The 26,632-nt window shown below is 41.7% G+C and overlaps 1 protein-coding gene and 1 non-coding gene across 3 annotated transcripts in view; one reads left to right on the top strand and one right to left on the bottom strand.

Moving 5' to 3' along the window:
* The window catches only part of ADAMTS17 (ADAM metallopeptidase with thrombospondin type 1 motif 17), a 158,899-nt gene that overhangs the window by 76,549 nt on the left and 55,718 nt on the right, over positions 1–26,632 (bottom strand). For both annotated transcript variants that reach the window (XM_033166477.1, XM_033166478.1), the window contains exon 8: positions 14,409–14,514. In XM_033166477.1, coding sequence (XP_033022368.1) covers positions 14,409–14,514 — 106 coding nt within the window. The remainder of the gene's footprint in view (positions 1–14,408; positions 14,515–26,632) is intronic.
* TRNAA-UGC lies at positions 3,407–3,478 on the top strand. Its single transcript has one exon. It is a non-coding gene; the product is annotated as a tRNA-Ala (tRNA).

The raw sequence follows: 26,632 nt of genomic DNA, 5'->3' as shown, positions 1-26,632 counted from the left end.
GTCGCCTCTGCTGCCAACATAATATGATGCCTACAGACAGGTGTTTTGACACATAGTAAGAGAAAAGAAACTCAACCCCACTCTAATGAATTAATCTCTCTCGGTTGCCTACAAGCATGCAAAATGGATATTTTATTCATCAGGAGAGTGCTTCCTCGGCAGGTGCCAGCTTCCAAGTTCTGTTGTAATCCAACAAACCTTATGTGCGAGTCCATTTGCTAGCAACAAAATCCTCCAGCTCAAGAAGTCTAACACCAAAAGGGTATGAAATTTCAGCTGTGTCCATGTCCCAACTGCTTTTGCCTGCCCATCAATGGTATTTCTACTTCCTTTTGAAGTGAGAAAGGCTGCATTCCAGTTGACAGCCCCTCGTAGTTCCCAGCTCTCCATTATTACTCGTATCGGAGCAGCTGGGAAAGATAATTCAAAATCCTAGAGCCATTTGGCTTGGCTGCTCTATAAATTATTTTAGAAGTGCATTGTGTAGGTCTTCTCTGCCTTCTCCACAGGGAGAAGGTGACAGAAGAAATTGTAGGTGATGGCTTGGTATCAAAGCAACTCCAAAACAAGACATATAAGATGAATCCAAAAGTGAAATTGGCAAGCAGTGGTGGGTTGCCTGTTTGCCTATAAAACCCAGAATTAATGAAATCAAGTTATTGTATAATAACATAAGAGAATGAATAAGCCACTTGAAAAGAGATACATTGGTTTCGGAAAACATTTCTCGGAACACATTGATATTAAGTTGAATTATAGTATAAGGTGAGGGAACAACAGACACATTTTGAGGGTATTAAGCTGTAAATGGATAGGATCTTGCATGTCTTCTAAGTCAGGGGTCAGCAAACATTTTATGCAGGGAGCCGGTCCACTGTCCCTCAGTCCTTGTGGGGGGCCGGACTATATATTGGGGTGGGGAAATGAACGAATTCCTATGCCCCAAAAATAACCCAGAGATGCATTTAAAATAAAAGCACACATTCTACTCATGTAAAAACACGCTGATTCCTGGACCATCCACGGGCCGGATTTAGAAGGCGACTGGGCTGGATCTGGCCCCCGGGCCTTAGTTTGCCTACCCATGTTCTAAGCAATGCCATCATGTTGGAGTTTGGCATCAGAATGCAGAAATAGATAGTCTGGTAAGACTGCTGGTTGAAAGAATAAAGAAACTTAAGATTTCAAACAAAGCCATTGTGGGTGCAGACTCAAATATGGCTATCATGGAGACATGAGGTTATAACAAAAAGAAGTCTAACACTAACTGACTTGGAGGAGAAGCAGGAAGAAAAGACAATCTACATGAACTCAAGAAGGAATCACCAAGAGAAGAATAGATTGCCTCTCTGTCCATTGCCAGTCCCCCCCCCCTTTTCAGGTAACTTATTGCAAACATTGTTGCTTTACTCCCAATATACCATGGGTATGTTTTTGGCCACCTCATGAGAAGAGAAGACTCCCTGGAAAAGACCCTGATGTTGGGAAAGATGGAGGGCACAAGGAGAAGGGGACGACAGAGGATGAGATGGTTGGACAGTGTTCTCGAAGCTACTAACATGAGTTTGGCCAAACTGCGGGAGGCAGTGAAGGATAGGTGTGCCTGGCGTGCTCTGGTCCATGGGGTCACGAAGAGTCTGACACAACTGAACGACTGAACAACAACAACAAATGTTTTTCAGTAAGTCCTGCATGTACTTCTATTCGTATAGTCGAGATCTTCTGCACAAAACTGCTTTGGCAAGCAAGCAAACAAACAAACAAAAAAACCCAAACCAAACCAAAAACAATGAAGAGTAAAAAAACAAAAGCAGGAGAATAAACTAAAAGCTACTTTAGGTATACCCAAGGGTTTGGCTACACCTAGCTGGACTTTTGAACTATCTCACCTTAAACTGCAGGCCAATGCTGTATCACCAACTGCTTTTAAAAGGGGCTTTAATTCCAAAAGCAATTTGCCATGTGGCAAGTGGGGTCACTTTGGAAAAAAGCAAACACAAGTCCAAAGCATCCACAGCGTTACTTGCACAATTCTGTGGACCCCCAACCACTGTCCCTATCCTCTCTTCTGCCTGCCAACACAAATAACAATTTGCCATAGAAGGCAATAATGAAGGGTGTGCCCAAATAGTGGATCTGAAGGTCAGATGTGCTCCAGGCATCCCCAGAACAAATGTAGCTGCTTGTTAATTCTGGGGTTGTATCAGTGCCAGGAACACATATCCCCTTTCAGATTTGTTGTTTGGACACACCCTTCCCTATTGGCTTCTATGGCAAATGGAGGCTACTATTAGTGATCAGAAGATAGCTAATGAATAATGGTTGGAGGATGTGTAGATGTCTGCATTACATCCTAATAGTCAAGCAATCTACCTTCTTTTCTTTTCACCACAATTTGCAGCAACTGTTGCTCTCTAGCATCTTATCCAGTTGCAGGTGGGAAGAGAATCTGGTGACTTCTGTATTCCACAGGGAACAAGTTTCCCCAATTCTACCCCCTTCCTCTAAGCTTTTCCTTAAGTATGTGTCCAACATTCCCAGTGAAATGTCTCAGTGCCAGAAAAATAGCATTGTTTATAAGCATCTTGCAGAGTTTTACTTCAACATACTGGAACTGTGTGGAAAATGCGAGGAGTGCTGAGACATTTTGAGAAACATAGCCAAAATAATCTTAGTTTAATCAACAGCACTGCAGCTCAGCTGTCTACCCCCACTTGGGCTCATTCTGCTGAGTAAGCGAAAGACACACGGAATAGCTAGGCTATAATGAGCTGGCAAAGCTTACAGATGTTTTGTGCCAGGATGGTTCTGGTTCAATCCATCATGGCCTTTGTTGGCAGTAATCTCCTTTGCCCAATGACGCAAACCCAAGTAGAGTAGGAATGCTTTCCGTGCAACTGTTTGCAGAGTGTGCATACTGCAGATGCAAGACAAGTTAGCGTGTGCAATATGTAAAGATGCATGCCTTATTTCTCAAGGAAAACAAATCTTACATATATACGTGTGGATGTTTAATTGAAGCACCGTGGCTTCTATAGTCCCAGCGGTTTAGCAGGTTTTCCTGGTTCTAAGGCCAACAGCTGAAGAGCATGCTTAGATGGCATTAAAGGAAGGGATTATTTGCTCATTACATTGCCTTGCAGTTTTCCCTAGTTGTTCTATGATAAGGCAGGCACACACAAAAGACACAGAGGTGGATAAAGGGAAATATGGGTAGCTGGGATTTACTGCATGAGACTGGAAAGTGGGTGGTGCAGCCTGTGATTTCACACAAGATTCACGATCCAGGCAATTTTAGCATTGGCCTCCCCATTTGCCACAAAGGTCTAAACCTCAATGGCCTGAAGCCAACAAAAGAGAAAGACTGGGCTATATTCAATGGGGGAAATGAAAACAAATGAGAGGGAGGGCCATGGCTCAGTGGAAGAGCATCTGCTTTGCATGCAGAAGGTCCCAGGTTCAATCCCTGGCGTCTCCAGGAAGGGCTAGGAGGGAACTCTTTCTGAAACCCTGGAAAACTGCAGATAGTCAGTGTAGGTCAGGGGTAGGCAACCTAAGGCCCATGGGCCGGATGCAGCCCAGTCGCCTTCTCAATCCGGCCAGCAGATGGTCCGGGAATCAGCGTGCTGTTACATGAGTAGTATGTGTCCTTGTATTTAAAATGCATCTCTGGGTTATTTATGGGGCATAAGAATCCGTTCACCCCCCCCCCCAAAAAAATATAGTCCGGTCCCACCACATGCTCTGACGAAAGGTGGACCAGCCCACGGCTGAAAAAGGTTGCTGATCCCTGATTTAGATAGTACTGCGATAGATGGATCAATGGTCTGACTCAGTATAAGGCAACTTCCTTTGTTCCAATTGATTGAATTCACCTAACCAGCCTTGTCAGCGGAAAGCATGTGCAAGGAATCCCACTTGTGCAATTGGATTTTCTCCTCTCTCCTCCCCTGCACCCACGCAATTGGTTTGGGGGCAGCAGTTGGTGAACCCCCAGAACAACACAGAAGGGGGGTGGGTTAATTTCATCTGGCAAGCTGAAATGCTTGTGCAAACAGAATGATTAGCAAAGTATGATGTCGTGAAATGCATTCTAAATAAATAATTAGAAAATAAATCAACAGATGGCGATAAGAAGCACCCAAGTGGCAACCTTACATTAAACGCAACCCAGCTGCCATCGTCAGTGATGATATCTGTGGAGTTTGCAAATGTCACCCTGAAATATGAAGCCACGGTGTAAAAAAGAATCAAATGTTGTTGTTTTTAGTGTTGTCAAGCTGAGCACAGAGTTCCATTCTTCTATGGGTAAAATAATGAATAATTAAAAGGACAAAAAATACGCTACCCTAGATGTACAATAGAAATAGCAGAAAATCAAAGTAGCACATGGGCAGTGGTAGGGTACTCAAGAGGTTTCCCAGGCATGGGTAATTAATAATAGTAATAACAATACCCCACTCATCTGGCTGGCTTTCCGCAGCCACTCTAGTACAGTGCAGTGGAAAGACCTCAAACTAACCTATCGTTTTAAGGGAATATACAGATGTAAAGAAATGGCAACTCCTGAAAAAGGAGTGTACTGGAGGAAGGGCGGCAGCAGGGCAGCGCAAGACAGGGGGAGACTTACCTCTGTTCCAAACTCTGTTCAACTCAGTCACGTGGCCTATCAACCCAGAGGCAGCTATACTGGCAAAGGGGTAGTGTAAGTCAAACTACTTTAAAGGCTTGTTTTCCTTCTGCCAGGCTCTGACACTAGCCTTGCTATCAAATGAAGTTTGGAGTAACAGTAAATAGCACTAGCATAACCTACCCATAATCTATCCTAGAAAGAATTTGGAATAGAGGTAAATTATACCGGCATGATTTGCCCTGGCGTAAGTTATGTTGGCTTCCTATAGTTTGGATTGCTCTGTTAGTTTGTTATTGCCACTTGAAATGCCTGTTCTTAGGAACCTCAACATATTGTGCCAGCAGAATTTCTGCAGTATGTGTCTTTGGAAATCATAGTTAAAAGGGGAGTTGCTGAGCATCATATTATCAATGCAGAATCATATATCTCAGAAGGAGATTCTAGTTTTTGTTTTTTCATGCAATGACAGCCATCTGTAAGTGCAAACTAAAATCCATAACATACCTCTAGGGGAAACATGAGGGATTTTTTGTTTGTTTTAAAACAAACATCCCTAAGTCGTCGTCATGACATTCCAGAAATCCTCTCTCTGGCCTGCTTCATTATTTGGCTTAATGTCTGCAACGTAGCCTGTGCAACGCTGAGTGAAGCCAGCAACCAGGAAACCTAAAGAAAAGAAATGGCCACCAGCCAGTTTGTTGTTTGTGGTGGCCAAGATACCGGAATCTCCCTCCCATTTATTCTGGGCTGTTCCAAGGGTCCCTTGTGAAATATTTCAATTTTTTAATATGTAGTACAGGCAAATCTCTGCACTTCACACATCTGGATAATTGCTTTTTTCGACTTCCTGCTTGGGGAATTGAGAAAACTCACTTGTGTGCCCACGTTCTATCATCTCCAGCTTGCACACACAGGTTGTGTGCAGCAGGATGTAATTTGGTACAGGCCTTGTAACTGCTGGAGACAAGTCACTCTCAGGCTTGTGGTTGTGTTCTGACATCTTTCTCTGCTCCTACAGACTTCTGCGTGACAAAGTATTCCAGACACAGGCTCCCTAAGCTCTCATCTAAACCTTCAGTTCAACAAAATGCATCAGAAATGGCAAGCTAATGAAAGGGGTCCCAGCGGTCCCATCTCCTGGGAGTAAGAAATAATTACACAGCGATGAAAAGGGGGAGGGGAGAGAGATGGCAAATGAGATTGTCTGATTCAATATGCTCCAAAGGCAGTTGAACTAAGAATAAGGCTTGGAATGTGTGTTGCCTAAACCCAAGGTCCCTGCAGTCTGTTGCTGGAGGTGAGGGCTTGTGCTGGAGTGTGGAGATTAACAGGCAGGAGGCTTTGCTCTTTTGAGCAGGCATTGACAGAATGTTTGTCCTGTGGCATTTAATACTAGGCCTAGCCAATCCAAAGGCTTCACATTGCTGGCAACTGCAGGGACATATGTTGTGTGTCTCTGTTCCCTGATTCTATGCCAGATGAGGATGGTGCATGTAGGAGTGTCAGAAAATTCTGTTGGAAACAGAAACAGGAATGGAAATTGCCGCAATTCACATGTTTGTTTGAGGTCAGAAATGGAAATCGTGCAAGCAAAAATAAGCAGCATTTGCTATCTTTTTTTTTTTTTTAAAGTTCACAAACATTACGTAAATAATTATGTTTATTTTGGCCATAGCAGATAGCAAGATGAATAATGTAGGGTTTAGTGGAAGCTGGACTGTAATGGGTGGGAAAGAGTGCTGGTTGCAACAAACACAGGGCAGCAGACAAATCACTACCTCCTTACATCCCTACCTGAGTGCAGGGATTGCAGTAATTTAGGGATTGCACCCACAGTCTGGGGTACTTAAATAGGTTAGTTTCTAACTTTAGAATGTCCTTCCACAACCTTAGGTCCCTAGATATTGCTGGACTACAACTTTCATTATCCTCAGCAAACATGGTAAATGTTTAGGGGATGATGTGACTTGCACAGGAGACTTGGGTTTGCAGAAGACTGCTTTAGACCATGGCATTCTTGGTTCAACCTCTGCTCTACATGAAGATCTTTGTGTGCAAGCCTCAGGGCAGGAAGGGTACCCATCAGAAGTTGCACGGAACCATGTAGTTTTTTCCTTCTCTTTCTTGGCCAATAAAACATTCTGTAAAGTTTATGGGCTCCTTCTTTTTTATTGCAAATTCACAATGATCTGTGCTCATAATGCTATTGGAGTGGTCATACACAGTCCCGCTTTCAATACCATTTGCATCTGCAAAAGTTTTTAGGCAGTCACATTGTTTCATTTCTACACAGTGCATATGCTGTAGCATCCTGCCAAATTCCCATAACTTTCTATGCCACAAATGTTCTGGTCTATTTATGTTCCGCTTGTGTTGCACTATAGCCCACTCCAGACAGCAAAAACATGTTAGCACAGGGGAAGCATAAAAGAGCAACCAATAAAGCAGAATAAATCCACCATTAATTGCTATTACTGTGTCAATAACATCTTGCAGAATACAACCACAATAAAACAACAGTCTGGAGGGGCCCTTTGTCCATTATTCTGTCTAGACAAAGGAAAATAGTTTAAATCCGTTTTCAAATGCATCTAAATAACACCATTATCTGGTGATGCCTAACTAAAAAATCTGGATTTCCAAATCAATTAACCACAGCAACACTAATTGCAGGCTCCATGAACAGAGGCAATTTACCAGTTTGTGGGGGAGAAGACAGCAGAGGATTTTATCTTCTCCAAACTCTGCTTTTCAGGAGCATCAAGTGGAACAGTGTTGAAAGAATGGTGGACTATAAAGTATATTGGGCCAAAATAATGCGGTTCTTTCTCACATGTTTCTGTGCCTGCCTCCATTCTGAAAACCATTGTCAATGGACTTCCTCTTTATCTTAACAACTAGTAATGTGGATGCTGGATTTTTACAAGCTAGCTGGTTATGAGTGTTTTCATATGTTACTAAATATCACTTGTGCCCACTCGACTGCTTTAATTGCTGGAACTGGTGCTGGTACATGTGCCATATAATACCCATTTTGCGTTTGTAAGAATTTAATCATTTATTGTAGTAGCAGCTACACTTGGGAACTCCCTGCCTATTGAGATCAAACAGACGCCTTCACTGTACTCTTTTTGGAGCCTGCTACCCAGATGAGGGACGTGGGTGGCACTGTGGATAAGAAGGTCAGCGGTTCGAATCCCCGCTACGGGGTGAGCTCCTGTTGCTCGGTCCTTGCTCCTGCCAACCTAACAGTTTGAAAGCACGTCAAAGTGCAAGTAGATACATAGGTACCGCTCCGGCGGGAAGGTAAACGGCGTTTCCGTGTGCTGCTCTGGTTCGCCAGAAGCAGCTTAGTCATGCTGGCCACATGACCCGGAAGCTGTATGCTGGCTCCCTCAGCCAGTAAAGCGAGATGAGCGCCGCAACCCCAGAGTAGTCCATGACTGGACCTAATGGTCAGGGGTCCCTTTACCTTTACCTTACCCAGATACTGAAAAGCTGGGGCAATTTTAATCCAATTTAGTATTTTAACTTTTGTATGGTTGTTATTTTTTCCTCAGTTTTATTGTCCTATCTTTTTGTAAACCACTTTAAGGTTTTTTACAATCAAGAAGTGTATAAGTTTTATGAAATAAATAAATATGTGGCCTTCCAAAAATCCAACTTCCATAGGAGGTGGGTTTTTTTAAGAACAGGGTTTTAAGAAAGAAAGAAAGAAAGAAAGAAAGAAAGAAAGAAAGAAAGAAAGAAAGCAATGTGAGAACCTATAGTTTCAACACACAAGGAGATGTTTCATGTATATACTAATCCACTCTCTAATGGATTCATTCATTAGAATAAACTCTGCCTGAAACTTTTTATAAAGCAGCTGTCTGTAGCAATGTTTTTGCAGTAAATCCAAGCAACACGAGTGGAGGATTTCAGAATCTGACACATCAATTAGTAAGTTCATTCACTTTTTCCACAGCGTAACAGCCGAGGTTGTTTGTGAATGCCAAAACTGAAACTTTGATCTGAACAGACATCATTTGTTTTTCCTCCTGTCAAGCAGCAATACATCTTACCCTTTTAACCCACACCAGGAAGCTCTACCAAGAGATTTTGCTGAAAGCTACAAATATGGAAGATTAGGTATTTTTGGCAAAGAACTTTGGGGGGGGGGGAGGATGCCTAACTTTTCATCAGACATAATACATGTGCTGCATTATGTTTCTTCATTGGAATCTCTGAGTATATATATATATTATCATCTTATTTTTATCTTATTTATTTATTTATTTAAGTTCTATACTGCCCTTCATCCAAGGATCACAGGGTATTTTACAATATAAAAACAGAAAAACACATAACATAGTAACAAACAAAAACAATAAACCCCTTCACAGTTTAAGAGGCCATAGACTATTTAATTGGCCAAAGCCAATTGTAGAGGAACATTTTTTGCCTGGCGCCTAAAGACAGTGGCGGAGCTTCATGCTACAGCACCGGGGGCAGGAAGCAGGCGGGGGCAGGGCTGGCGTGCGTTCTGGGGGCGGGGCGCGCAGCACGGGGGAGGCAGCCGAGATGGAACCCTACCGGGATCGCACTGCCCAGGGTGCACCGCCCCCTATGCCACGCCCTTCCTACGCCATTGCCTAAAGATATGTAATGAAGGCACCAGGTACAAACAAGAACATAACCATACTACAGATATAAGCATACTGTTATGAGTTGTGGGTGGTGGGTGGGTCTGTGTGCCTGAGTCCCCTTCTAATTCCTGGATCCAGCAGAGTTTCATTTCCTGGAATAGCCAGGTTAGCTTCATGGTAAGGTGTTGTTGTTGTTGTTGTTGTTGTTCTTGTTCTTGTTCTTCTTGTTGTTGTTGTTTAGTCGTTTAGTCATGTCTGACACTTCGTGACCCCATGGACCAGAGCACGCCAGGCACTCCTGTCTTCCACTGCCTCCTGCAGTTTGGTCAAACTCATGTTGGTAGCTTCGAGAACACTGTCCAACCATCTCGTCCTCTGTCGTCCCCTTCTCCTTGTGCCCTCAATCTTTCCCAACATCAGGGTCTTTTCCAGGGAGTCTTCTCTTCTCATGAGGTGGCCAAAGTATTGGAGCCTCAGCTTCAGGATCTGTCTTTCCAGTGAGCACTCAGGGCTGATTTCCTTCAGAATGGATAGGTTTGATCTTCTTGAAGTCCATGGTGAGGTAATGGCCCTCAAAGCATGGGCCATTAAGGTAACAAAGGAAGTGGCTCTAAGACAGATTTCAAATGGGTGTACCCTCCCTCAACTCACTGCTGATGTAGATCTTCACTCGCCCCTCCTTTTTTGGTGGGGAGGGGTCACACCATTTTGTGGTTCGCCTCAGGTGCCAAAATACCTGCCTCCAGGTAAAGTTACTACAATAGCATATGGGACTGCCTTGCAAGATGGTTTGGAAAATGCAGAATGCAGTGCAGAATGTAGTGGCAAGACTGATAATGGGCCCCAGCCAGTCTGGCCACGTATGACCAATTCTGGACCAAGTGCGCTGGCTAATTATTCATTTCCAGGCCCAGTTCAAAGTGCTGGTTTTAACATATAAAGCCATACACAACTCAGGACCCCAACACTTAGCTGACAAGTACCTACCCAGATCCCGAGACTAATGGATTATTATTTTTTTACCAGCATCTGTCTAACTGGAAGTTATGAGAGTGGTGTTTCAGGTTTTTGTGGAATTGTGTGGTTTTAGTATAGTAAGCTTAATGGTTGTGTGTCCTTGCTATATTTTTATTTATATTTGTATTAAACTGCCTGTACACACATTGAGACTGTTTTGTAAACCATGTCTAAGAAATCTAATAAATAGTAATATTGATGATGGTGATGATAAATGTGGACTCCTCAGAAGCTGGGAAACTACTGAGCTAGTTTCTGCAACATCTTTTTGACACAGAACAATGGTGTCCTCACCCTCCAACTCAAAGATTAGTGTGTTGTTAAGGTTGAGAATTGATATAACAGCCTGGTTCATATGGTTCAAATAAAAACAAGGCTTCCCATCGTTCACTTCTGTTGAAACCATTCCCAGATTGGCTCGGCCGCCTTTCAGTGTCAACAGAAGGGGAACAGGACATTCGTTTTCGTCTTGTCAAGTCTGGTAGGAGTTGAAATATTTCCTGTACCTGCCCCAAGTACGCCATCAAGAATTGAGAAGCCACGTATTTCTTTTTTACAGTTACTGAACACTATCAGGTACAATAAGCCTCAAAAACATTATGATTATTATGAGTGGAGTTCGTTTTTACATGAAGGCATGATGTTGAACCCCATACAAACTTCACCCACTCCGTTAAGTATTCAAAATATGTATTTAGGGGAAAGTTGCAAATATTTGTTATTAAAAGGTAATGCATCATCAGGACCATGAAAATAGTAAAAATGTTTGCAGATCTGTGTCCAATGATTTCTTTTGAGGGTTTTTCCCTTCTTCCCTTTTCATTTTAGTTTTTGTGGTATGCAAGTGTATGAGCTTAAAATAGAATCATTGATTCTTTTTATGACCTTTTGCAGAAGTTCGTAAAGTCAGTCCTGGGACTTCTGAAGGAGGTTTGGGGGAAATGGAGCTGAAGGGACTTTATTGGAAGGACAAATGCAAGAACCATTCAGTGTGTGACTTAAGGGGTTAATTCTGTTACTGGTCTGGATGACAGAGGACTCTGATTGTCTGGAGGTTCTAGTCATTTGGAAGGGAGAAGATGGTTGAGATTTGGTAGGTGGTGGAACAGGAGGGAGGAGGTGGTTTACCTCAGTTTGTGTGGTTGAATATGTCTCCCTGCTCTTTATTCTAGTTGCTCTGCTAACAGACAGAAGAGGAATTCCCAACCTCAAAATCCATCTCTTCCTTAAAGCTGTTGGCTTAGCACAGATGTGGGGAACCTTAGGCCCTCCAGATGTTGCTTAACTATAACTCTATAACTATAACTATAACTTGACCATGCTTGCTGGGGCTGCTGAAAGTTGTAGTTTGCTAAATGAATAAATGCTTAAGCCAAGAAAGAACTTAGCATATGAAGTTGAAAGTGTGTAAATGTACCAAAACCTTGAGAAAGAATATTTTGAAGAAGACTAGATGTTCTAGTTAAGATGAGATGTAACATGTAAATTTGTATGTATGAAAATACAGTAAACCCTGGGAAAGAATTTACTGAAGAAGCCCAAAACTGTCCATGGGCGAAACAGGGGACAAACGCCGGCACCCTGTCTAACTTTTGTGTGTAACATCTTCAATATTTCATCTGATTGGACTTCCTTTCATCAATTAACATCTGTGTGTATCATTATTGATATTTCATCTGACTGGACCTATTTTCATCAATATCTACAGGAGCCTGGCTAAAGAAATTTAAAGACTGAGATTGTCCTGTTGCACTAACTTAAATGAGTTTTCTGTTTGTGGCTTCTTTGTTAGACTTCTTGTATTGCTCTCTCTTTGGTTGGACTACCAATATAGAATTCAGAACGTGGAATGGTTTGGTAGATTTGTGTGTGCCGTTTTTGTGCTGCTTATTGTATACTGATTTACCACGAAAGTTGTAGTTCAGCAACACCTGGAGGGCCAAAGGTTCAGTAGCCCTAGCTTAGCACCTCAGTCTGCATTCCTAACCAACGGTGTGATTCTGTGCGCGCTTTCTCAGGGAAAAGCTCCTTTGATCCCAAGAGGACTTGCTTCTGGGTAAACATACATGCAATTAGATTCCATGTAGTTGCTCTTCATTCCTTTGCTCACCAAAAGGGTGCCGGACTCAATGTTCAGAGCCGCCCCCGCCCCCCGGATATTGTGCAGCACAGGCCCTCTCAATGCTCCAGAAAAGGTGGTACCTCTAGCTTACCACCAGTCACTTGTAGGGATGCCGTCTGCTGTATCATCATCACCACCACCACCACCACCATTATTATTTACCCACCTATCTCCAGCAAGTCCCAGATACAAAATTAAAAACAGTTTAAAGAGACTACAATCACAAGAATAGAGTGGCCCCCTGAAAACACACATTTCAGGTGTCTGACGAATATTTTCCAAAACCATTTTCCACCATCAAATAAGCCTGCTCACATACAAGGAGAAATCTGAGCTTACAGCTTCTGCATCAGCACAAGCTTCTGCAGTTGCCCAATTGGCAACTATTTCTGTTTCCTTGGCGGTCATCCCTGAAGACAAAAAAAAAATAGTTTGCAATCTCCAGGGGCATGTGTACTGATGGTTTCATAAATAATATTGTATCTGCTTTGACATTCTGTGTTGCAATAATCCTTGCAAAGCATATAAAATAAATATCCTCCTTAAAAGCATCTTCTTCTTCTTTGGCAATCACTCATAGCCGAGTAAGATTGGTGGCAGTGTGGTCTTAACCACTGAGCCTCTTGGGCTTGCTGATCAGAAGGTTGGCGGTTCGAATCCGCACAACGGGGTGAGCTCCTGTTGCTCTGTCCCAGCTCCTGCCAACCTAGCAGTTCGAAAGCACACCAGTGCAAGTAGATAAATAGGTGCTGCTGTGGCAGGAAGATAAACAGCGTTTCCGTGCGCTCTGGTTTCCATCACAGTGTTCCGTTGCACCAGAAGTGGTTTAGTCATGCTGGCCACATGACCTGGAAAGCTGTCTATGGACAAACGCCGGCTCCATTGGCCTGAAGTTAGATGAGCGCCGCAACCCCATACTCGCCTTTGATTGGATTTAACTGTCCAGGGGTCCTTTACCTTTACCTAAAAGCATCTACTCCACTGATGTATAACTACTGAAATTCTTTATCCTTAAGCTCAATGTACATAGTCATTTTTATCAGTGGAAAACCAATCTGAGTTGCTTTTTTTAATGGATCAGTACATGCGATATCAAACAAACAAACAAACAAACAAATAAATAAATAAATAGTTTTGTGCCCCGACAAACCTATGCTTATGGGATATTTGTAGCATATAGTGCAACAGCAATGCATTCTCTATAACCCCAGTCTATCAGGCTTCAGACAACACTGCCGACTTTGAATACTGGAAATGACAGACAGCCACCAACTGTATCACAATGACCAACATGACTAAGACACAGCTTAATCATAAGTATGTATTTGCATTGTTTAAAAATTTAAAACTATTAAATGCAAATCTTCAAAACTAATAGCTCATTTATACCAGCAATTTTAGTTAGACCTATATGCTACTCAACATTTTAGGTTTCTGCATTTCAACAATTATTCACATTTGGATTTTTAAAATGCATTTTTGATTTTCTATTATTTGCTGGATCCAGAAGCCTTTTGGACAGTAGAGGAATGATTGAAGTTTGTAGGGGGCAGTCAATGCTGTCTTTGTGTAAATATAATCTTCATCTATAATAAATGTTCTACTATCGATTGTCAGAGTGTACATTAGCAATGTACAAAAGCATGCTTAAGAAATGTTGCTGTTCTTCTGCTGGTCTTACAGAAACTCTTTTGCCTTTTCTTAGAATTCCTTAAGGCAATTCATCTAAAGGGGGGAACTTTTAAAATGACCTCAAATATCAAATTGGTGAAATTCAGAGACCGCCTTGGGAAATGTTGAACTAATTTTACTAGTTTCACTGAAATATTTGGTTTTCTTTGGAAGTTCACTTACGCTTTGTTTAAGAAATACTACCATCCAGTCACAACAAATATGAAATTTCACTAGGAATACTAGCTGCAACAACAGCAGCAATCCATAACTTGTATGAACAACCCCAGTTACAACACCCTCAGACACTGCTGCAAATATAATGGTGACCTCTTACTTGTGTCCCAATTCATGAGCAATGGTAAATGCCAGGTTCAGCCCATTGTCTTCTGCAAGGACACACTTCCTCTTCGCACTGCAGATGCCTCCAAGATAGGCAATTCCTATAAAAAATAATGAAGGGTTCCATCAGTGCCAGCAAAAGCAGCTCGTGCCTTTCAAAAACACGTTGAAGCAGCTTGTCATAAGAAATAAAATTATGAGTCATTAAGGAATAATACTGAGCAATTTGCTCACAGATTGCTCCAAGGAGGATATGCACCAGGATGGAAATTCAATGCCAAACAAGGAGGGCCCTGTATGACAGAGGTATATAAAATCATGAACAAGCATCAAAACAGCAAGCAGAGAGAAGTTACTTTAAGACAGGTGGCTAAACTGTAGCCCTCCAGATATTGCTAGACTATAGTTGCCATCATCCCTGGCTGTTGGCAATGAGGCTGAGGCTGATGGAAGTTCAACATTGGGAGGGTTGCAGGCTATCCACCCCTGCTTTGAGGATGCTAGAACTTGGGATTTAATTAATCTGAATGGAAGTATAGAATCATAGAATCATACAGCTGGAAGAGACCACAAGGGCCATCCAGTCCAACCCCCTGCCAAGCAGGAAACACCATCAAAGCATTCCTGACAGTAGGTTCAAGGGAAACAAAAAGGAAGTACTTTCTTGGTGCAAGTATCAATAGCCTTTAACATTTATTGCCATGTGACACTGTACTGTTACTAGGTAAAGTGGCATTTTCTTTTAAAATCAAGTTCATGAAGATGGATAAAAACTGTTGATACATAGGTCTATGAGGAAGCCAAATGCTGAGATGTAGTCTAACTTTGTTTTTGTTTTTATGTAAAATCAAAATTACAAACAAAACAAAACAAAATAATCAAAATTACAAAACCTAGCAAGTCAGGCTAGTCGTAAGAAATTTGGGCTTAATTGGCTATTTATCTATAAGGGACAATAATTACAGGCTGATCCTGCCCTTGAGTCAAAAGAGACTAGACCTCTCACTAAATTTCATGTATTTTTATTAAATCTGGGTCATCAAGGCAAAGAACTGGTATCTGTTATAAATTCATATAATTGTAGAGTTGGAAGGGACCACAAGGGTCATCTAAGTACAACCCCCAACATGGCGATTATTAAGTCTCATGCTCTACCAACTGAGCTATCCCAGGTCTATCATTTAGAAGTAACTTCTTGATATTTCTAAAGGTTCATTAGAAGGCTTTAAACTTACCTGCGTGAGGGACCTCCACTTAGATGGCCCTAAGTGGAATGCAATATGGGCACCTACAATCTATAAATCAACCTCAGCTTACATAAGGGAATGTTCCTTAAAAATTCTGCCCATGTGGCACTGTACTTCTGTGCAGTTTCTCATATGACTTCAAATACCCCACAGGTTGTTGTGGTTGCAATAGCAGGGGAACATTTTTTCCACTTCCAATGGGAACGCCCTCTGGCATCTAATTTTTGGACTGACGTTTTTTAAGAAATATTTTTAAAACTAAAATTTTCCATTCAAGCTTCCCCACAATTTGCCCTTTTGAATTTGTGGGGTGATCAAACAGCAACTTTCTGATTTAAGGAACTTCTTATATGGATGTTGGCTGCAGTGAGAACTTATTTGGTCCAGTACATAACTTAAAACTTCCGTTGTGGTTCAAGAAAATATAGACTGGCTACTGCAGTGAAAATAACTCACAAATTACACATTTCCAAGGGTAAGGAAGATGCCATTTGGTGAGATTTCCTTTATGTGTCATAATCTACTCTCTGTGACATTATCGACTCTCTATTCATCTGGAAAATACAACTGTACTCTTATATTTTGTAATACTGATTATGCTTTTAAAAAATAAAAAATAAAAATCTAACTTTGATTACTAGATGCTGCATAAAAGGTAAAGGATCCCTGGACAGCAAAGTGCAGGCAAAGGCGACTATGGGGTAGCGGCGCTCATCTCGCTTTCAGGCCAAGGGAACTGGTGTTTGGCCACAGATAGCTTTCCGGGTCATGTGGCCAGCATGACTAAACTGCTTCTGGCACAACAGAACACCATGACAGAAGCCAGAGCGCACGGAAATGCCGTTTACCTTCCCACCACAATGGTACCTATTTATCTACTTGCAGTGGCGTGTTTTTGAACTGCTAAATTGGCAGGAGGTGGGACAGAGCAATAGGAGCTCACTCCATCGCGGGGATTCGAACCACCAACCTTCCAATCGGCAAGCCCAAGATGCTGCATAACCAGCACCGAAACATGCTCAGAGGCTGCAATTGCTGCAGGATAGGAGATGTGTAAATATTTTGCACAGCCAGTCCAAAAGTCTGTTCCAACATGTAGACTCATAATCAAATGGAACATAGGCAGTTGACATAGACTGTTCATATAATTGACAACGTAAGCCTAGTATTCTCTTCACCACTAGTGGTCAAATCAAATTTATCATGGAAGTCCATAGACAGGGCACACTAGAGCAATCTACCCTCATAACCACCTCTATCACCTGCTGATAATACCTAGCATCTGGTGTTCAGAAGAGCATCAGCTGTCTGAACATAAAACAATTTTGGTATTGGCTCTGTCATAGCAATCAATAAACTTATATTCACATAGTCATCCAGTATATGATGGAAATAGTCACTTCCACTCCAATTTTCAAAAAGGAAGTATCCCTTTATTCACTCTGCTTTCTTTACCTCTCTGGGTACCTGCTTCCAAAAGGTTTCATAGGTGACCTTTTGCTGAAAGCACAACATTCAGAAAGCTAGGTAAACACTTCAGGCATGTATGAACAAAACATGTACCCATCTAAAGACGTTTTTGTTGTTGTTGTTTTTCTTTAATTAGGACCTTATTTAATTGTAAAGGAGGGAACTAAAGCCTACAGTCCTTCAATAGCAATTTTAATTATTTCAAGCTTGGTTTCCCCAACCCCAGCTAAGAGACAAGAGATCTATTTACTTGCAATAAATGTTTCTCCCACACAGAGGTGGCCTGGAGTTCAACTGCATTTAATAGAGTGAGACAATGGATCCAGCTGCACTATACAGGGGCCATTCTCATCCAGTTTGTTTATAAGATTGTTGTTGTTTAATGTAATATAACATAATAACATAGAATTTATCTTATGAACCGCCCTGAAATCTTTTGATGAAGAGTGGTAAAATTATTATTATTATTATTAATAATAATAATAATAATAATAATAATAATAATAGAATAGATATATCCCCCCCCCCTTACCAGTGACAACTTTCAAAGGCTCATGACTGTATATTTGGGTTCATTCTGTGAAATTAAGCTACATTATACTTTCTTATTGCATGAAGAGGTAGGATCATTTTCAAGAAGTAGCAGCATTATATGTAACAGATGCATACACCTGTGAGGAGATCCATGATTTAGAGCGTGGAAGGCAGGTTGAGAGTACCTTTACATGTGAAAAGGATCTACCATATTGGCCTGAATATACATAAGCCTCACTTCCCCCCCCCCCAATTCCGACTGTGAAAAGTTAAAGTACGGCTTATATTTGCGACCTTACGGTATGCCATCAGGAGCGCAGAAAAGCGGCGCCCGCTCCATACACAGTCCCCTCTCCTCTACCCCAAGGCCAGGAAGGGAGAGAGTGAGGAAGGGGAAAGGCCACTGGCAACGCAGCACGCCCCCACCCCCCAGTATGCGGCCAGGAGCAGCAAGGAATGGAGCCGCTTATATTCGGGTATTTTTTTCTTTTTTTCTTTCCGCTGTTCCAATTTTAAAGGTGCAGGTTATTTTTGGCTGCGGCTTATATTCGGGCCAATACGGTAGTTGTCTTAGTGGACCACAAGTTTAACATGAGTCAACAGTGTGATGCAGCAGCAGCAGCAAAAACAAAAAATGCAATTCTAGACTGCATCAACAGAAATATAGTGTCAAGATCAAAAGACGTAGTTCAGTTCAGTTCTGGGCACCACAGTTTGAGAAGGATATTAAGCTGGAATGTGTCCAAAGGAGATGATAAAGGATCTGGAAACCAAGCCTTATGAAGAAATGATTGAGGAATTTGGGCATGTTTAACCCATAGAAGAGAAGACTGAGAGGTGATATGATAGCCATCTTCAAATATCTGAAGGGCTGTCACATAGAGGAGCAAGCTCGTTTTCTGCTTCTGCAGAGAGTAGGACCTGAACCAATGGGTTCAAATTACAAGACTTAACATTATGAAGAACTTTTTGACAGTCAGCGGCGGAGGAAGCTGCTTGGGCGCCTGGGGCAGTGCGCCCAGGGGCGGGGCACACCACAGGGCCTCAGGAGTCTGCCTGCCTCATCCTACTCAGCCGCCCTACAGCTGGGGCGGGGAGGTGGACATACCATTTGGGCAGTGCAGAGTCAGCACGCACTGAAGCCACCGTGTCTCTCCCAGGAGAGACGCGTGTCTCGAGCGCATTGCAGGCCCTGCGGTGAGTGCCGCCAGGCATTTTGTCACCCCCAGTGGTGATACACAGGGAAGATCGCCCCTACTGCACCCCCCTTCCTCCACCACGGCTGACAGTAAGAGCTGTTCAACAGTAGAATGGACTACCTGAGAAAACAGTGGACTCTCCTTCAGTGGAGGTTTTTAGAGTGGATTATTTACAGTAGTTGTGATTCCTGCATTATAGGGGGGTTGGAAGAGCCTTCCAACTCTACAATTCTATGATTCTCTGATCATCCTTATTTTTATTTTTATTTTTTTGGAGCAGTATCTTTGGGGGAAAGCAGACACAGAATTTTAGAGTAGCCCCAAAGGGCTTTTCACTTATGGTGTGAGCCCAGCTACACAACGTGCTTAACACATGCCAGCATGCTTGATGCCAAATCAAACCCCTTCTATAATGAGAGCCATATCCTATCAGAATGAAATAAGCCAACACGGAGCATAGCAACATCGCTTGTTTTAGCACAATTCAGTAAATGTTCTCAGTAAAGCACCAATTTTAAGCCCTTCTTAACTGGCATGTTAAAAAGGGGGCAGATAGTTTACCCTTTTTTGGAAGATGCAGTTGAGTAGAAAATCTTCTACCTTTTGCCAATAAACTAACACTTAATTAGCAAGCCAAGTACAATGCAGGGGCCTCTATATGGCAACTTTCCATCATGTTCTGCTGTTTTGCAGTTTTTGAAACCTTTGGTGGGAAAAGCTTGGCCATCATACTCTTACGTGCTAAAAGAAAACAAGTGAAAATTGCCAGTGATTAAGGGGGTGGTGTACAAGGAAAGCTGAAATTCAGGCTTACATGAGAATTATAGGCTTATATGGGTATCTGGTATAGTTAATTAATTTCATGATGAGGTGTTTGTTACAGCATCCAGAAGACAAAACTGAATATCAGGGCTCCTATATGGAAGAACACAATCAGCAAAATGACCCATAAATATTAAAATATACTTGCAATGTTAAAAAATACACTGTATATAATAAGGAGACAACGGACAATAACACAAATCGGACAATGAATAATAAAAGTTAAATAAACTGGGTGCATAAATAATAATACTATGGAACAACTGATCATAGGTCCATTTTTACCATTAAGTCTTTTTCAAATATGTCCCTATTAGTCCTAAGTCCTTGGAAAATGTTTTCTTAAGAATTGGGGGAGGGGGCAATATGTTCAAATAATTCCTCTTGTGCATCAGCAGGTGATAAGAAGTATTTTAGTTGGGCAGCTTCCTTTCAGTTCAGAGGCTGTTCTCTGAGATGCAGACAAAGACCGGTAATTCACCCTTTCTTGCCAGGGAGAGAGGAGTAAGGATGAAGTGGGAGGTGATGGGTCAAATCCAGGTACCATTCCCTCTAATAGCAAACTGGCCAGGCTACTACTTTGGAAACAAAACAGGACCACTTACAACATAATGAAGATTTCTGCTTTACCAGGGAAACTGGTACATGCCATTTTAAAATTACTCCCCTGGGGCAAAATTTCTCACACACAAAGGGGGGAAATAAGGACTGTACACAAGTGTGTGCACAGTTATGCAGGTCAGTTAAACCACTTCTTCAATGAGAAAGTATCCAGCAATGCAGAAGGGCTGTCCAAGACCAAAAGTGCTCTGCCTGGGCAACACTACCAACACACATGCTTTATTCTCTTCCTTGACCCTCGTGGCCCTTTTCAACTCTGCAGTTCTCTGATTCCTCTTGTATAGTAGTGGGGAAACACCCAGCACAAATCTCTGGTAAGATCCTCAGAGAGTAGGGTGGATAATAATTTAGTGGCCACTCAATTCAGAAAAAAAGACAGACCCAGGATTGCATAATGACTACCTGTACTTTACCCATCCCAGCAGAACCTGGAGAAGGGAGACCAGAAGACAGAAAAGGTTTTTCTGCAACTTTTTTAAAATTGCAAGTCACACTTGTAGGTACTCTTAAACAAATGGGATTGGCTCTCAGGCCACAACTAGGTTTACAAGGCAATATCTACAGAAATAATTGACATCATTAATTTTCCATTTTTAAGATACCAGCTGGGACCTGGTGCTATTTAAAGGGGGGGGGGGAGAGAGAGAAAATATTAACATTATGTCTAGCTTGCCTCTTAAGAGTCCCATGTTTCGCAGTTTGGAGAGCTGTGGTCTTTTCAAGCTGAGGATGGCTTTAAAAGGTCTTATGCCTTTTAAAGTCATGCTTATATGGAGTTGAATAAATGGCTCCAATTAATCAATTCATATATTTGGGCTAAACAATTGTGGTGTGTGTGTGTGTGTGTGTGTGTGTGTGTACAGGCTCGATTGGGAAACCTTTTTTAAAAAAACAACAACAACCAGAGAACACATTTTAAATGAGCTTGTGAGGAAGTGAATCAGCCAAAGTCTGTGTTCCTTTGGTGTTTGATCAATTCCAAATTCGGCCACTGTTGTACAAGGTTTACTGTATGATATCCAGTCTAAGTAACAGCACCAACTATTGCAATTTAGTTTAAGCTGGGGCTGGGGGTGTGGAGTGGGGGAGAGAGTCTTACTTGATACAGTTCTTGTCTTACAGATGATACCTAAGCCAATTTACTCATTTCCAAAAACCAGCATGATTTAATGTTAAAAACAATCCTGACACAGGAGCATCAGATGCCCAGCCAAAGCAACATCAGCGCTATATTTTCAAGTATTGGCAGGGTTCCTTTAAAAATTACTCCCCGAGGGAAATTGCGTAATTGCAGCATGTAACTTCTGAGTTTGAGTTTGAACATATGATGCTATCTAGACTTGAACAGAAAAACTGCACGCAACTATTAAAAAATGGGTTTATCCCAGTTGCTACATGTAAACATTTTGCAGCTGCTGACTCTACTGCCAGCTAAAAAGGACTCTGCTTAGCTCTGCAAGGAGCCCTTTACAATTTCGCAAAGCAACACAGCCAGCCCATGAGGACATTGCCTAATTGCAGAGGTGATACATCAAATGCTGGTGGATGTAAAGGCTAATGCTGTTCCCCCTCAATTAATCCTTTAATGATTATTTGCAGAAGCTCCTGTTGACAGCTAAGAAATGTGTAGTCAGCTCTGTTAGCAAGTTAATTAATGAAAAATTAACTGCTGCTACTTTTAATTTGCCAAGGAAAACTCTAATTCGGGGGGGGGGGGTGTACAAAAGACGCAAAATAGGTAAAGAAGCAATGACTTTACCTAGACCAGTATATGATGTATGAATTTGTTCAACCTTTAAAAGATTCATTCACAGATAAGCTTCCCCATCCAAGAACCTAAGAGAACTCTATGGGCTAGTTCACACTGTATTTTGCGAAAGAATCTCTGAGTTGACTGTCGCAGCTATCAGTTGTGATTGTTAATCATACACAGCTCAATTTCAGTCTTCTCTTGACCTGCCTTATGGCAGTATCTGGTTTTTGTAGCAGCGGACAAGAACAAGGAAGTCACAGGATGGTCAATTTCACTGCAACTTCCTTGATTCCCTTCTGCTATATCAGAAGGCTGCTATCTGCTGCTGAAAGTGTAGATGGTTCGGAGAAATGGGCACTCAGGGGCTCTGTATGGTTACTTTTTCAGCTATCAGAGTTAAAACCTGCAACAGTCACCTAAAGGCTTCTGACCACATGTAAGCTCACCTATAGGTGTGTGTGTTAACTGGCTCTATGCTCTGGAATTTCAGAGAAGTGCCTTTTGGATCCATAAATTGAAACCTCTTTGCAGAATTCAACCTCAGCCAGAACAAGGGGTTAACATCTTCTGACACAGATCAGTTTGTCCCAAGTTTGGTTAGACAACAGGATGCCAAATTCTGGTTTGTATTATGATTTCACTTCCATGAAAGGAAACTGGTGTCCTTAGCAACAATTGTCTTTGTCACTATAGTTAATGAAAACCACACTGGAAACAAATAAAGCCTTTACCAATTCTAAACTACATAGACGATCAGGATTCCTTTGCAGGGATAAAAACTAGGCACAAACTTTTCTACCAGTGATTTTTTAAATAGTATTACAGTAAATGTGCCCAATGCCCAAATTCATGCCTGCAAGGAAATGCTTTGGATGTGGTGTGCCCACTACCACAGATCCATCACCATAAACTGTGACATTGGGACATAAGAGCGGTCCTTCTGCATCAGGTGGGAGTTAATCTAGTCCAGGTCCATCCTGTCTTCACAGTGGTCAAAAATATGCCTATGGGAATTCCAAAAACAGGACGTGAACCCAAAAGCAATATCCCTTCCTGCAGTTTCAAGCAACTGGTATTCAGTCATACTTCCTCCAAGAGTGGAGGCAGAACACAGCCAACATGGCCAGTGGCCATTAATACCCCTCTCATCCATGAATTTTGTCTAATCCTTTTTTAAAGCCATCCAGCTTGGTGGTCATCATTATCTCTTGTGGGAACAAATTCCATAGTTTAACTATGTACTGTGTGAAGAAGTACTTTCTTTTAACATATGAAATGCACAGAAGGGCCAAGGACCTAGATGTGATGTCAGAATTCAGGATAAATTTGCTTCTGTCTTCCATAACTTAGATTCTAGAATTACGGCAGGTCAGTCTGTTTAGGTCTCCAGAATACAGTCTATTATTGCTGAATGCTGAATACATAATTTTCCCCTGACCTTTGATAGCCAAGGTAAGTATTGTTTTATGCCACCTCAATCTCTGAGTGGTGCAAGATTCCAGGGGTTCCATGCACTTACCCAGTGTCTGTGTTTCCTTTCGGAAATGAGGCACAGCAGAGACTGTGGTATCTTTATGGCATATGGTTTATTTACACATATATACAACCTGAGCCTACGATGGAGGGGATCACAGCATTAACAGTCCACGGGGGTCTTATTTCTCCCGTGGCAGGATTTATTAAAAAAAAAAATCAACCATCGTGCTCTGACCCTCTCTCCAGCTTGCTGCCTTTACCCGCCTTCAACTTTTTTTCTCCTAGATTACACCTTTAAAACTCTAATTCAAATACTGCCTTCTTCTTCTTACTATGAGTTGTGAGTTGGGTGAGAGGCCCCATGCATTTGCTGTCTGGCCCAGAGCCTTTCCTCTGTTTTCTGAATGGCTTCTCTCCCAGGCAATTACCTCATCAGGAAACTGCTGAATCCAGGGGTTCAGTGTTTGACACCTAGTTTAACACTCCAAGCATTGATTAAATTCTAACACTTACTGGGTCCAGGAATTATAGGTATCTGGCACTCACAAACTCATAACAACATTTTTAGGACCATAGCTTAACTGTAATCTGTTTTAACAGTGAACTGTATGCAACTAAGTTCTACTTAGAGTGGACCCACTGAAAATGGCTAAGTTAGGATTATTAATGGGTCTACTCAGAGTAAACCTTAGCTGAAAACCAGCCACTGAACCTAGTATTCATGTCTATCAATTTCAATAGATCTACTCTGAGTAGGACTAACATTAGATACAACACATTGTATTTTTAAAATTGTAGTAAACCGCCCCAGAACTTCATGGTGATTGGCAGGTAAGAAATCTATTTAAAAAAAACAACCCACCAAATAATATCAATAATGGTAAAGTTTCAGATAGTACAACATGAAGATTTGGACAAATGGCTTTGTTAAGATTCATGCACTTGCCCCTCTAGATTTACAAAATCCAACAAGGAAATGAAGCTGGTTGGACCAAGGTGGTGACCAAATCCTTGACAGAAAAGAGCTATTATCCTCATGCTTGGAATGCCCAGCCTGAATCCTTTCCTCCATTATTTTAAAGAAAGTCAGCATATGTATATATGTGCTTATCCTCATCAAACTGCCTCCCCGCCAAGTCATAACAGAGGACCAGAGCAGAGTGAAAACAAGATAAGCAGAAAAAAACCCTCATTCATTTTGACATCTGCTCATTATCCCATTAAAACAATCCCTCCTATTCCTTCTCCAGATCCAAGAGCAAGTTAATAAACGCCACAGATCTGGCATGACACAGTGGCCCCTTCAATTATGGGATTAGCCAAAGCAGAGGAAGTAGAGCATCATCTTAATGTTTACTCAGCTTTGATGTGCTGATGTCCACATTCCAAAACAATCCCACCCTCTGCCAACCCTACAGAGTATGGTAGGTGTAGGCTGCTTAGAAATCAAGTGGAAATGAAAATGCATTTCCCTGCTCAACATTTCAGTTATTGTTAAATATTTTGAGGATTGATCAGGAAGATCCTTAACCAAGGCTCAGGCACTGCAATTAGGATGCTAATGCCTAGAGTGAAAAGTAAGGCCAAAGTTCAGATTATTTATCCATGGTAAAGTAAAGGAAAAGGTAAAGGACCCCTGGATGGTTAAGTCCAGTCAAAGGCGACTATGGGGTGTGGCGGCAGCGCTCATCTCGCTTTTCAGGCCGAAAATTGCTTATAGAATGTTTTTTAAACATAACTGCTTTTAGAAGTTTAAAATTGTAGTTGCTTTTAGAATGTTTTAAACTGTTTTAGAATGCTTTTGCTTTGTTTTTGTTTTTAAATTATAGATCTGTTTGTCACCCTGGGCTCCTGGGGGGGGGAGGGGAGGGGAGGATGTAAATTCAATAAATAAAAAATAAATAAAACTGCCCCCAGCTAAAAATGTACCAAGGACAACTACACTGCAAACTTTGCAGAGTTTCAAAAGTCAGCTTTTCATTCAGTATTTTAAGATGAACTCCGAGACTTCCTTCTTTTCCAGTTTGCCCAAACCATCTGTATCAATAAAGTATTTTGGATGGAGACAAGGAGGCAGTGCAACAAGACGGGAGCAGGGAAGGATGATGGGACTAAACACGAGTCTTAAGCAACACTTCTGAGCAAGAGAGTATCATGGAATTCACCATAAAGAATCACTGATGCTTTGAAGCCCACAGCATTCAAATACAAAGGCTGATGCAGAGGAGCAGGGGGAGGGGAACACCTGGCAGCTAGAAGCAGAGTTTATCTATCTCCTGAACCTCCCACTCTGTAGGTATTTTATTCATTTGAGAGCTGCTTGGGCTAAAAGGCTCCTCTCCTATATCTCTTTGCCTGTGGTCCTGTGACAAGTGACTGGGAGCTGCTGCTGATCTGCTGCTGATTTTCTCCTCTCCTTATTTTTTATGCTGCTGCTGTTAATGAGAATCTGTATTTTGTTATATAATGTTTAGTATTAGAGTTGCATTCATTTAATTGTTTTGATCTGTATGTTGTACAGATATAACACATAAAGACACGGGTTGCATTTTGTAAACTACCCTGCGGTGTTCTGACGAAGGGGCGTATATAAATTTAATGAAGAAGAAGGAGCAGAAGAAGTTGGGAGCACAGGAAGCATTAATATTGCTATCAACTTTCATAGCAATATGGCAACACAAACATACCAGTATACAGGTAACAGAAGATAAATTTAAAAACGAAATGGACACCCATGGCAGAGAATTCTTCATCCAGCTGTGGGAGAGGTATTCAGAAGAAAAAACATATTCAGTTGTTTCTGGAAAGTGTAGACAGTAGGGGCCTGTTGTATTTTGACAGGAATGCTGTTCCACAGAATAGGGGCAACCACACTGAAAGCCCTTGTACTAGTCCATTTAGCTCAGAATTATATAGATGATAGATAGATGATAGATAGATGATAGATAGATAGATAGATAGATAGATAGATAGATAGATAGATAGATATAGATAGAAACTTTATTTGCATTAGCCACTTGCCATAGCAATAAGATAAAATATACTGGGGATAGGTAAAGGTAAAGGACCCCTGGATGGTTAAGCCCAGTCAAAGGCA

This window comes from Lacerta agilis, chromosome 13 (assembly GCF_009819535.1).
Source record: "Lacerta agilis isolate rLacAgi1 chromosome 13, rLacAgi1.pri, whole genome shotgun sequence".
NCBI lineage: Eukaryota > Metazoa > Chordata > Lepidosauria > Squamata > Lacertidae > Lacerta > Lacerta agilis.
This window is presented reverse-complemented; position numbering and strand designations above follow the sequence as displayed.